The following is a 12,192-nucleotide window of genomic DNA, read 5'->3' as shown; positions in this document are numbered from 1 at the left end:
GGACCCAGGTGTCTAGCTGGCATTGTCCCCAGGGCCCAGGGCGCAAGCACACCAGGGGCTGGACTGCAGCTGTGGGCTGTGACAAGTGGCTGGCAGGCAGATGTGTGCACATCTGGACGGCAGAGTCAGCACCTGCTGAGCTCCATGAAGGGGGTGCTTCAAAGGCGTTGGCTAAATCCCAAAACAGTCCTGGTCCTGGGAAGAGAGAGAGGCTCTGGGCAGACAGTGAGCGGGGGGCTCTGGGGCCACACTTCCCTCACCTTGGGACCAGGGTCCTGGGCTTCCCTCCTCCCAGGCCCCTTGAATTCCTGCCCAGATGGCTGTGGGCGATGCAAGCAGGGCCTGGGGAGAGTGGGAAGGAGTCCTCCCACACCCCCAGCAGTCAGGTCATGGAGGCGGGGCTGTCTGCACTGGACTGCCCGCCCCTGCCCCCACATTGCCTTTGCCCCCTCATCTAGAGAAGAGGGGGGCTCACCCCTGCGATATTTTATGTCACCGCTGGGTTGGTCTGTTGCCCCCTTTGATGAGCTGAGTGACGGCCTGCCACATTTCACTGAGGACCCTGGTGCCAGGCTCCCTGCCCGGATCTGCGGGAGCAACCAGGAGGGGGCTTCTCCTCGGGGCGCAGAGGGACACCACGCTCAGAGGTGAGGAGCCGCCAAGGACATCCAGAGCCGCCTGCCCTTCCTGGTACCTAAACATCCCCCACAGACAATTCTCCTACACCCACGCCCTGGCTCCGTGGGGGGATGGGGTCACTCCCTCCTCCCTCCTGGGACAGAGGAGTGACTTGGCCCCGTTCACTGCCCGCTGGGGTGAGCACGAGGGCCAGGGCCCACCTGGCCCCCAGACCCGCCCTGTCCAGGAAGAGGGGTTTTTAGGCAGGATCAGCAGGGGACTTGGAGGTCAGCTCCCAGGGGCCTCGGTGCCAGAAGGGAGACCGAGCCCCAGTGGGGGCGCCGGGCCCTGGGGGCGGGCCCTGGGCCGGAAGCGGGCAGCTCGGCTCGGTCCCTCCCGCCCGCACCCCTCCGCGCTGAGTCTGGGCTGCGCTGTAACCTGACTCCGCGCTCACACTCCTGGGGGGCGGGAGCCCAGCGGCCTTCGCCCCGCGGCCAGTGCCGAGTGCCACATCACTGCGCCGCCGCCCGCCCGCCGCCCACCATGCGGCCCCCTCCGCCGCCCTTGCTGCTGCTCGCCGCGCTGGCCGCCGCCGCCGCCGGGCCGGGGTGCCCGCTCGCCCGGGGACCCGCCGGTAAGGCCCACCACCGTGCGCCCCGTGCCGGGAACTGGCCCCCTCCCCCACCCCCCAGCAACCCCTGGCCCCGGAGCACGTCCCCAAGCGCGCGCCAGTGACCTTGGAACTCGTGGTCCGCTGGGAGGGGGGCACTGGGCTCTCGGGGTACAGGGAGGCTGGACCCCAGGGCCGAGCGCAGCAGGTAGCTGGGCAGCAGAGGGGCACCGTGCCCTGCCCAGGGGAGTCCTCCTCGGGGCAGGGCACAGCGGGTGGGGCGCCCTGCTGGTGGGGTCCGAGGGAGCAGGTGCCAGGACTTCGCAGGGGACAGGCGGTCGGGGTCCCTGTTCCTCCCAGGAAGGGGGCAGCCTGTGGGCGGCAGCAAACGCTTGACCCCTCCCTGCCACCTCAGGCCAGTGATGTGGACAACAGTATCTCCAGCAATGGGCTCTGAGGGCCTGGGAGGGGCACGTCCCCTGGGAGGGGGCGTGGTCGCCTGGGGAGGGAGTGGGTGTGCCTGGAGGGCTCTGGGTCAGGGGGAAGGGGTGCGTCTGCCTGTGTGATCTCACCTGCGAGTGTGGGGCGAGGGGTGGAGGCAGGGACCTGGGGTCCTGGGCTCTGGACCCTCCTGGAGCGGGCTTCAGTTTCCCCTCATATTCAGAGTTGGAGGTGCGTCTAGTCCCCTGTCCTCAGGGTCCTTATCAGCAGCAGACATCTCTGTCCCCTTGGGCAAAGGAGTCTGGGCATCTCTCGAGGGCCGGGTGTGTGGATACCCGAGAAGTTGCTGGCACAACCAAGTCCGTGTGCCAGGAGCAAAATGCCCTCTCAGATGTGCCAATGCCAATCTTTCCTTGTCTTCCCTCTCCGTCTGGGTTTTCGCCACCCCCCTCTGGCCCTCGCCCTCACCCCTTTCCTCCTCTCCATTGCTGCAGAAAGGCCCAGGCAGAGTGTGTGCATGTGTGTGTGTGTGCAAACGTGTGCACAGGTGTGCAGGCAGGATGTGGATAGGACTTGCACTGTGTCGTGGTTGGACTGTCCCCTGGACCTCTGAGACCCCAGGAAATGTCTAGAATCATAGGCTTGTCGGGGACCATGGCCCCCTCCTCCAAGAAGTCCTCCCTGACCTGTCCTTTTCCCAGGGAGAAGTGCAGCGCCCTCCTCTGGATGCCGGCACAGACCACTCCTTCCTCACTTTGAGGAATGGGGGGAGGTGGGGGGGACCTCTGGCTGAAGCCCTGAGGCGGCACCGGTGACTGTTTCCAGGAGAAATCCTTGCGCCAGTCCGATCTTAGCTCTGGACAGAGGACCATGTGTGCAGTCCTTGGAAGCCGAATGGCTTTTCCAGAAGGCAGGCTGGCGCGGGGCGGGGACCGGGCAGTTTGCGTCCAGGCTGCTCTACCTGATGCCTGTATCCGTGTCCCTACTGTGCCCGTCCTGGAGCCTCGGAGCAAGCCTGGGCCCTCCCCTCCGCCCTTGTCCCTTGCCTTATTCCAGGCCTCCACGGGAGCCTGTGGGCTGAGGCAGTGTTCATGCTCCGAGGGGCCAGGCCGGTCTGGGTTCAAATCCTGAGTCCCCTTCTCTGCTGTGTAGCCTTGGGCAGATGGCCCAACCTCTCTGGCCTCATTCAGGTTTCTTGTCTGTTAGAAGAGTCCTTGCCCAGAACCAACAACCTCCGCTGAAGAGGGAGGGAGGGAGGGAGGGAGCGGGGGAGCCGGCCAGCCCCAGGTCAGCCTGGGTCCCTCGCTGAAGACGTGCTGACACCTTGTGGTCACCTAGTGGAACGGGCACGTGCGGGCTGCCGAGGAGCAGCCTTGGATGGGCGCCGTCTACACCCAAGGACGCCTGCCCCGTGATAATTTTGCATTTTCTAGTGGGCACACTAAAGAGGACACGAGACGCAGGTGAAATTCACCTGAACAACCAATTTTATTTAAGCCAATACCTTTTTCAGCGTGTTGTCATCCATCTAAACACTACGAATGAGGTATTTTACGTTCTTTTTTCATACCAAGCCTGAGATCTGGGGAGGATGTCGCAGGGGCAGCAGGTATGCGCAGGGACTCACCGCTTCGAGCACTCAGTGCGGCCAGAGCGGCCCGCTCTTCCCTTGGCCCCACCCCTGCCCTGAGCTCCCCGAAGGCGCACACTGGGGCTGGCCTATCGTCATGGGAGGAATTGTGTCCCCAGAAAGAAATGTTGGAGTCCCCACACCTGTGGCTGTGACTTTACTGGGAAGGGGGCTTCGCAGGCAGTCAGCATGAGGGAGCCACCCCGGCTCGGGGCCGCCCTACATCCAGCGACGGGTGTGCTTAGGAGAGGAACAAATTGGGACACAGACCCACCAGGAAGGGCATGTGACGGTGGGGGTGCAGCCACAAGCCCAGGGTTGTCGGGAGCCCAGAGGCTGGGAGAGGCGGGGAGGACCCTTGCCCAGGTCCCGCGGAAGGGTCCGGCCTGCCAGCCCCTGATTCCAGCGGTGCGGGACGTTCGGCGTCTGTCTGCCAGCTTGCGGAGCTTTGTCATAGCGGCCCCAGGAAGCACGTCTCCCATCTGGCTGGCTCCCGCGCCCAGGCCAGCAGGTGCTGCCCACACGTCCCGCCCACAAGCACGGGGGTCACGATGGGCAGCCCTCCTTCTGCCCGTGTGACCCAACTACCACCTGTGGAGCCCTTACTGGGCCCCCCCACACAATGGGCTCTGTTGTCACCCCTTTGCACAGAAGAGGAAACTGAGACCCGAATTTCAGTTTCTTCCTCTGCAGATCGAAGCCCCTCAAAACCAGGAGGGATCCCTTCACATCCACTCAAAATCCAGCGCCCTTGTGTGGCACCTGGTAACTTTGTGGGGGCAGATGTGGGGCTCACTGGTCCACTCCCAGTTTCCTCGCTGCGTGTTTTCCTGAGGCCGCGGGGGTCCTGCGCCCCAGGAGCCCTTCCGCTCCCTGTGCGTGCCAAGAGTCTGAACAAGTCTGCAGACTCACCCACTGCCGCTCGGCGCAGGCACATGGCAGGTGCACTCCGGGCACACGGATGCAGGCGTGGGCAGAGGAGCCAGGGGCCCTTGAGGGTCCGTGAGGCCTCGGGTTCCTGAGCGGACCTTCTGAGTCACGGCATCTGCCCCTGGGCGAGCTCACACGGGCAGGGAGTCGGCCGGGCGCGCATCCTGGGGTACAGCAGTCAGCGTCGTGCACGGGACCCTGCACGGATCTGATGCTTTTACCCGTTCTCCTGGTGTTAACTCGGTGCCGTGAGCCACAGAGACAGCCAGATAACAGCACACTGTCCCAAGCAGGGTCCCAGGTCGGTTTCCTCTTCTTTCCTTTTTTCCCTCAAGTATTGGTTCAGCCCGTCACGCCTCTCATTCTGCAGACAGCAGTGGGCACGGGTCAGGGAACACGTTAGACCACGAAGACTTTGGAGTGTCGGGTGGGCGCCCAGAAATGCCCTCCCCTGCCTGCTGAGAGAAGCAGGTGGTTTTTGCTGCTCGGGGTCCTCGAGCTCGCTCACCGCCAGTGCACTGTTCCCAGCACGCAAAGTGGGCACGGTGGGCACCCTGCAGCCCTCTGCTGCATTAGAGCCAGCAAAATTTAGGAAAATTATTTAGGAAAATTACTTAAGGATAATTATTCTCTCGCCTGTTGCTTTTCCCAAGTGGTGCCAGCCACTTAGGACAGCCTGGAACCCTTGGCTCATTGTCTTAGGGGTGTTATAAAACAGGAGCGGTAACGGAGCTATTTTATGGGCCATCTACCCCGAGCCACGTCCTGTGCTGGGCACTGAATGTGGGTTGTCCCACCGAACCTTCATGTTATTCCCACCACGTGATTATAGTAAACCCCACATGCAATGGGGAAAACAGAGTCCCCCTGCCGTGACCAAGGGCTGTCTAGGTCCAGTGCTGGGCATCTTCCCTGGCTCGCACTGGGCTCCCTCACCGTATTATTCGGACGAGGAGGGAGAGCAAGTCCCAGGGCAGCAGCCTGTTCCTGCAGAGTGTTTGCACACAGCCAAGCATTTGCCTGGATCTCTCGGTCGCCAGTTTTGAGAGTGGAAACCAGGCGGCGAGGGGGTGCCTTGTAGTCCCCATCCCATGAGGGCGCTGGGAGCCAGTCTGCTGCAGGATTGGGGGCTGTGGTTGCCTCGTCTGCAGAGGGCAAACCATGTGCAGAGGGTCCTGGAAGGGGGAGCTGCCTGGCCATCCCTGCAGGACCAGAGCCCACTCCCACTCTGGGGGCTCCTGTTTGTTTGCTCAGGAAAGTTCTCACAGCGCCCAGATCTCATGGTGCATCACCAGAAGCTCCCTCCCTTGGGGCTCGTGGGTCAGGTCTGGGTTTTGTGTGAGGTGACTGGATTAGAACACAGGCTTTTCCCTCTGTTTCAGCCTTCTTCTGGGCTCCCCCCTGCACCCCCTTCTCCCTTGTTTCCCACTCTTTCTGCCACCCCGCCTGCCTGTCCTCCCAGGACTCCTGCTGGGGCCAAGGCTCTAAACCTCATGCTGGTTTCCGTCCCTCTGAGTCAGCTCCTCCTTCTTGGAGCTCCCAGAGCGCCCGGACCTTCTGAAAGGTAACTTGCCGGGTGGCACTGAGTAAGGCTGGTTTTACTGGCTTTTCCCAGGGCTCTCACTGTTGGGTCTACCTGCGTGGGCCTCGAGGAGGGCCCTGGGAGCCCGTGGTTGCAAGGATAGTTTTGCATGTTGGTCCTCTTCTCCCCGATTCAGGAGATGGTGGAACGCAACTCTTGCAGAGTATTCTGGAAGGGGTGGGGGGAGCCGGGGCCCATCTGACTCTCCAGGGACTTTGAATAACATGGGGTCAGAGTTACTGGTGGGGATAGAGTGGTACAGGCTCCAAGAAAGGCTCGTTAAATATTGGGGAATTTTGCCAGAACTAGTTCAACTGCTAGAAGCTTGGAAAGGCCCCTGCATGGGTGTTTACACCACGGTGATTGGCAAACACGGGGGGGCCGGCCCCAGACTCTGGAGCCGGATGGATGCGGAGCATCCACCCCGTGCTCTGGCTGTCATTCCTTAGGCGAGTCATGGCACCTCTCCGGGAGCCAGGCTCCTCCCCTGCGGAGCGGGGAGAAGGCTTCCATCAACACCGGAGGGTTGGGGTGCAGCTCCCTGAGACAGAGCTGGTGGGGTGTTAGCCCAGGGCCGGGTGCGTGGCCAGCACTCGGGAGGTGCTGAGCTGTCCTCGGAAGCAGCCACGCACCACCGTTAGTGTGCATTCTCCGGACGATGGGGTGACCGCGGTCCACACCCCTAACAGCACTGTCCTTTCTCTTCCCAGGTGAATGCCACGGGCCGTGGGCTGCACACAGTGGTACGATGCATGGACTTCTCTCACGTTTGCTTTGTGGGAGTGATGCGGTCCCTCCGCGCCGTCGAGCTCTTTAGAGAGCTGAACCCACAGCTCCCAAGGGGTGATTAGTAACAAGGCCCAATACTCAAATCCAAACCCCTTCTTAAACAGCAGGAAATTAGACAAAACAAAAGAGGAAGGACCCTCTATTTGTGCAGCCTGGGCTTCCCACCCTGGCTCTGTCCCAGGCTCCCCCAGAAATGCTCCTTCCAAGCATCTCTGCTCCCCTCGTCCCCATGGCTGGTTGGGGTCCGACGTGGCCGCGTGTACACGGCATGTCCGCTCCTTTCCTGTGAGCTCCCTGAGTTTCGGCTGCGTGCGGGCACCTGCCAGGCAAGCCCCTTCCCCTCTGTAACATGAGGCAGGGAAAGCTGATCTCAGGGGATGAGCGTGAAGATTAGGTGGGCTCTGACAGGTCTGACGAGCTCAGAAGCAGGTACTTCTTCTCAAGTCCCCTCCTGCCAGATTTGGGCATCTGGTGTGTTCTAAGTGGAGGGACTGGACTTTTTGGAAAAGCAGGGAATATTCTCTCAATGCAAAAGCCAACGACACATATTAAATATTTTGAGCAGAGAAAGGCTGAGCAGAAATCACCCTGTCCTTTTAAACTTTGAAAAGTGGCAACATCTTGTCACTTGTACCGTGAGGGAGTTGCACCTGAGGGCACAGAGAGGGGCAGCTTGGGGACGACCGTGCACTTAGCTCCGTGCCGGAGAGGCCTGTGGGGCAGGCAAGGGCCCCCCGCCGCACTGGGTTGGAGAGATAGGAGTTAACGATCACACCAGAAAATGCCCGGTGACAGTAAAGTCCCTGTACCCGGGACACCCACCCTTGTGAGGTGCAGAGCTGGGTCAGGCCGGGCTGAGCCGTGGCTGTCTTCATCAGCCCTGTCCTCAACGCCCTGAGCCTGAGCTAAGCACTCCGCGATCTGCCACTTTCCTGGAGACACAAGGCATTCCAAGCCGGGTGCATCTTTGGGGACTCGTTTACTTTGGGGCTGTGAGTTTGGGAGGGTCCGCACCTGCTTCTGCAAAACCAGGGTCTGCTGGCTTCCTTCACGTCCCCTGATGGGGCAGCCCCTCGGCGAGGCTGGCTTTCCCACGCCCGTTTTGCAGCTGTTGCAGTGGGGGCCCAGAGCGGCCTGCCCCGGCTCACTCCCCAGGCCGTAGTGGAGCCTAGTTAGTCTCGGGAGCCTTGTCTGGTCCCCCGCGGGCTCTGGCTTCCTCCCCGGGAGCCCTGGTCGGGGCCCCATCCCTGTGGGCCCTGGCCCCGTGGGGCTCTGCCGGGGCAGGACGGATGACCGTGTGGGTCACGGAGGCAGCGAGTGACCCGGTGACCCCACCTGCCCCCAGCCACGTGTGTGGACATGCAGCTCCGGACCTGCAGTGACGTGGCCTACAACCAGACGACCTTCCCCACCCTGCTGGGGCACCGGTCCCGGGAGGCGGTGGAGTCCAGCTCCGAGTACATCCTGCTGAGCGTCCTGCACCACCTGCTCGAGGGCCAGTGCAACCCCGACCTGCGGCTGCTGGGCTGCGCCGTGCTGGCCCCCCGCTGCGAGGGTGGCCGGGTGCGCACGCCCTGCAGGCACGTGTGCGAGGGGCTGCGGGCGGCCTGCCAGCCCGCCTTCGACGCCATCGACATGGCCTGGCCCTACTTCCTCGACTGCGGCCGCTACTTCGCGAGCGTGGAGGAGGGCTGCTACGACCCCCTGGAGAAGCTGCGAGGTGCGTGGGGCCCCAGGGCCGCACTGGTGCCCGGATGTTCGGAGAGGACCGCTGAGTCACGGTGGGCAAACGTGCCCCCGTGTGGAGGCCTCCGGCGCTGGTGCCTGGGCCAGCCGTGACTTTAACGAGTGGAAGCTTAACTGCAGAGGGCCACGCGTGGCCGGTGTGGGCCGCCCCGGACAGGGCAGCACCGCACGGTCCCCGCGTGGCCCGCACTCGCGTCACGCCTCTTGTGGTCCGGTCCCCGTGATCTGGCGCTGGTGCCCCCCGCGGATGGGAGCTGTTAGAGGACAGGGCGGACGCTCTGGCAAGGCAAGCGGCAGCAGGAATGCCAGCGTCTGCCTGGCAGGGTCAGGCCACCGAGCGGTCTGTGCGGTCAGCAAACAGCCGCTGAGCGCCTGCTGTGGGCATGGCTCCGTGCTGGGGCCCTGAGGGCAGCGGAGCTCTGGGACCTGTGTGTGCTGGCCTCCCGGCTCGGGGCTGGTCCGCAGCTGGCGCTGGGCCCGAGGACTCTGCCACCCACAGGCCAGTGTGCAGCCGCCGCGGGCCCATGGGCGGCACTCTGCCGGCAGACAGGAGCTGGGTGCGTGCAGAGGCGGGGGCCTGGGCCGCGGGCGCACTGGGAGAGGGCAGGGGTGCAGAGGAAGAGAACCAGACGTCCCCGTGGGGCCGAGCCCACCTGCCCTGGGAAAGCCCTAGGAGGTGGCCCAAGAGAGATTATTTTGGGCAATTCTGCCACCAAATTGCTGGTTCCGTCTGCTTTCTTCCTCCCTCAAAACCGTTTTGAGCAGAAAGAAAACCACAGGGCAAGTGAGAGGCTTAGGGAAAAGGATTAACTGTTCACCAGCCTGCGGGAGCTGCGTCTTCTGTCCGAGACCGGAGAGGGGCGGGTGCGTGTGCCCTAGTTGGAGGGATGGCGCCAGGCCTGGAAGATCAGGGCTTGTCCGAAGGAGGCCTTTTAGAGGAGACCTTTAGGGTACGGGCGAGGGCTTCCCTCCCTCCTCTCCCCTCCTCTCCCTCCACCCTCCCTCCCCTCTCTCCCCCCTTCTCCTCCCCACCTCCCACTGTCTCTCCCCTCCTTCCCCTCTTCCCCTCCCTCTCCCTTCTCCTCCCCCACCTCCCACTGTCTCTCCCCTCCTTCCCCTCCCTTCCCCTCCTCCTCTTTTCTCCTTCCCCCTCCTATTCCCTTCTCTCCCTCCCTCTCCTTCCTCCTCCCCCTCCTTCCTCCTTCCCTTCCCCCCAGCTCCCCCATCCCTTCCCCCCCCCCCCCCCCCCCCCCCCCCCCCCCCCCCCCCCCCCCCCCCCCCCCCCCCCCCCCCCCCCCCCCCCCCCCCGCCCCCGCCCCGCCCCGTGCGGCACCCTCACTGCTGTGTTGGTAATCACAGCCAACACTTGGTGTCATCGTGGCCGCGGTGGGCTGGACCCTAGGGAGCCCTTCAGAGCAGGGCGTGCCGGCTGACAAGGCATGGAAGCCGCCTCCACCATGCAGCAGTGTAGACAGATTAGGAACCTGCATCAGCACCATGATTACAGCTAGGCGTCAGCGGAAAACAAAACACACACAGTCAGGAGGCTGCCCGCCAAACAGGCTTTCCCCGGTTTCTGTGGGCATGTCCTCGCCTTTATAGTCTACTGCTTCGTATTTTGTTCGTTCTCCACAGTCACTGTGTAATTCTCCATCATCCTAACTTCAGGAACTGCGATGCTGTGTACATCCATCGGGTGCTATTATTAGCTGTGGATATGAAGTAGTATAAAGGGGATTTTAATGAAAAACAGAAACAGGTTGACTGGGGAACCATTCCAGTAGGACCCCCAAGTTTCCGAGTGTGGCAGGGGAGGGGGTGTGAGGATGCTGGGGGTGGCCAGGGTCCCAGGGGTTGTAGGGGAGCTGGGCAGGGGCAGACAGAACCTCCATTGAGGGGTGTGGGTAGCCGCGCTGGTGGGTGAGCGCCGACCAAGGGCAGCTAGAGGCTCCCCCCCAACACCCCCATTCTTCCCCAGAAGGCCTGGACGTGGATGAGGCGCTGCCCTCTGGCCTGCCGCCGACCTTCATTCGCTTCACACACCACTCCTACGCCCAGATGGTGCGCGTGCTGAGGCGGACGGCGGCCCGCTGCGCCCCCATTGCCAAGACCTACAGCATCGGCCGGAGCTTCAACGGCAAGGAGCTGCTGGTCATTGAGTTCTCGGCCCGCCCTGGCCAGCACGAGCTGAGTAAGCCGCTGCTGCTGGCGGGGGCCCAAGGGAGAGGTCTGGGTGTGGGCCAGCTCCCAGGAAAGGGCTCTGGGCCTACTTGGCTTGGGGTGCGCAAGCCTGGGTCTGGGGTCCTCGTCACGGCAGGGATGGGGGACAGGGAGCAGGCAGGGTTTGTGTTCGGCTTGGTGCCCTGGGGCTCATGGCCACATCCCGCAGGGCCTGCTGGGACTCAACGGGGAGATACGAGCTGAGGGTACCGTCTTGGGGAGTGTCACCTGCACAAGTCAGGGGGAAGAGAAGTGAGGGGTTTCCTGTGGCTGTAGGCATGTGGGCCCTTGTCCGTCTCTGGGGAAATGTAACTGTGCTCCGTGCATTCTGTCGTTTTTGCAACTTCTCCCTGGCACACTCGGACCCAGTCAGGTATGTGCGCGCTTGGTCCTGGCCACTTCTCATTGGCTCATTGGAGCTGCTTGGTGAACATAATCTCACAGAATGATCTGAGGGAAGCACTTCTTGCATTTCAAAAACCAGGTCCATTTCAGCTCATCAGGCTAGGTGGTCCTGTTTTGAGATGGGGCAGAGCTACGTGGAAAATGCTAGGTTTTATTGTCTCTCCAGAGCTGAGTCGGTGCCGACAAAGCAGGAGGTCAGACTCCACTGCAGCCCCTGATTCACTGCCCTCTATAGTGGGGGCGCTGAACAAAACTCACCACGAAGCTGGATCTCGGGGTGGGGGGGCAGGGTCAGGGGGCTGACTCAAGAATTCAAGAGATTCTAGTAAAGATGTTTGGATAGAAGGATGGATGGGTGTCCCGTGCAGTGAGCTGAAGACCACCATGAACCCCTCCAGGGCACTGAGGGCGTCCGGGCACAGGGCCCCAGTTCTGGCCTCTGCCAGGAGCCCTTCCTTGGCTCTGTCCCTCAGCTGGTCTATCCCCGTGATCATGGGAGGCACACGGGGTCAATCCAGAAGTCGTTCCCATTGGACCCTTGGTGGTTTAATTACTGAAATATAAACCATCTGAGGTTAAGTGGCTTTGGTGCCTTTGCTGGGTTGGCTACACTCAGCCCAGTTTTCATCCTAGTGGTTTGGGCAACATGGATGTCATGAGCCCAAAGCCCTGTCTCCTGTTAAGGGTCAGAGGTCACCTGGCCCCACCCCAGCCTCCTTGGCCCACCCTGTCTCCCACCCCTCTAGCCTGTGGGATGCTCTGGCATGAAGATAGGATTCTTCCTATTTCAGATTGATGTGCAGCTTTGGAATGTGGTGAGGGGTGTCCCTTGTGAGAAGGCCAAAGGAAGTGACCACTGTGGGGAGCCTCAGGGTCATTTATACACTCAGAACGCAGGAGGGACATGGGTGTTTGCTCCCATGGCTGCAGGTCCTTGGGCTGTGCACAGCCAGGGAAGGAGATGCCACTTTCCAGATGAGCAGTGTGAGGCTCAGAGAAGAAAGTTGACTTGCCTGAGGTCACACAGTTAGTAAGGCTGCCAGGCCCCTGGTCTACTCTTATCTTCTAACCACAATCCACTCATTCATCCAGCCAGCCAGCCAGGCAGCCATCCTATCCAGATATCCAAGCATCCATCTACCTATCCATCTATCCATCCATCCATCCATTACCCATCCATCTTTCTATCCATCCTTTCATCCATCCATCCATCCCTCTATC

The 12,192-nt window shown here is 62.0% G+C and overlaps 1 protein-coding gene across 1 annotated transcript in view; it reads left to right on the top strand.

Annotated features, from left to right (window-relative positions):
• The first annotated feature begins 1,161 nt into the window (after nt 1–1,161).
• CPZ (carboxypeptidase Z) overlaps nt 1,162–12,192 on the top strand; it is a 21,911-nt gene continuing 10,880 nt past the window's right edge. The window contains exons 1-4 of the mRNA XM_032395615.1: nt 1,162–1,252; nt 6,522–6,554; nt 7,946–8,320; nt 10,325–10,537. Coding sequence (XP_032251506.1) covers nt 1,162–1,252; nt 6,522–6,554; nt 7,946–8,320; nt 10,325–10,537 — 712 coding nt within the window. The remainder of the gene's footprint in view (nt 1,253–6,521; nt 6,555–7,945; nt 8,321–10,324; nt 10,538–12,192) is intronic.

Source organism: Phoca vitulina, unplaced genomic scaffold, assembly GCF_004348235.1.
Source record: "Phoca vitulina isolate PV1807 unplaced genomic scaffold, GSC_HSeal_1.0 scaffold85, whole genome shotgun sequence".
NCBI lineage: Eukaryota > Metazoa > Chordata > Mammalia > Carnivora > Phocidae > Phoca > Phoca vitulina.
Note: the sequence above shows the minus strand (reverse complement) of the source record. Positions and strands in the feature narration are given on the sequence as shown.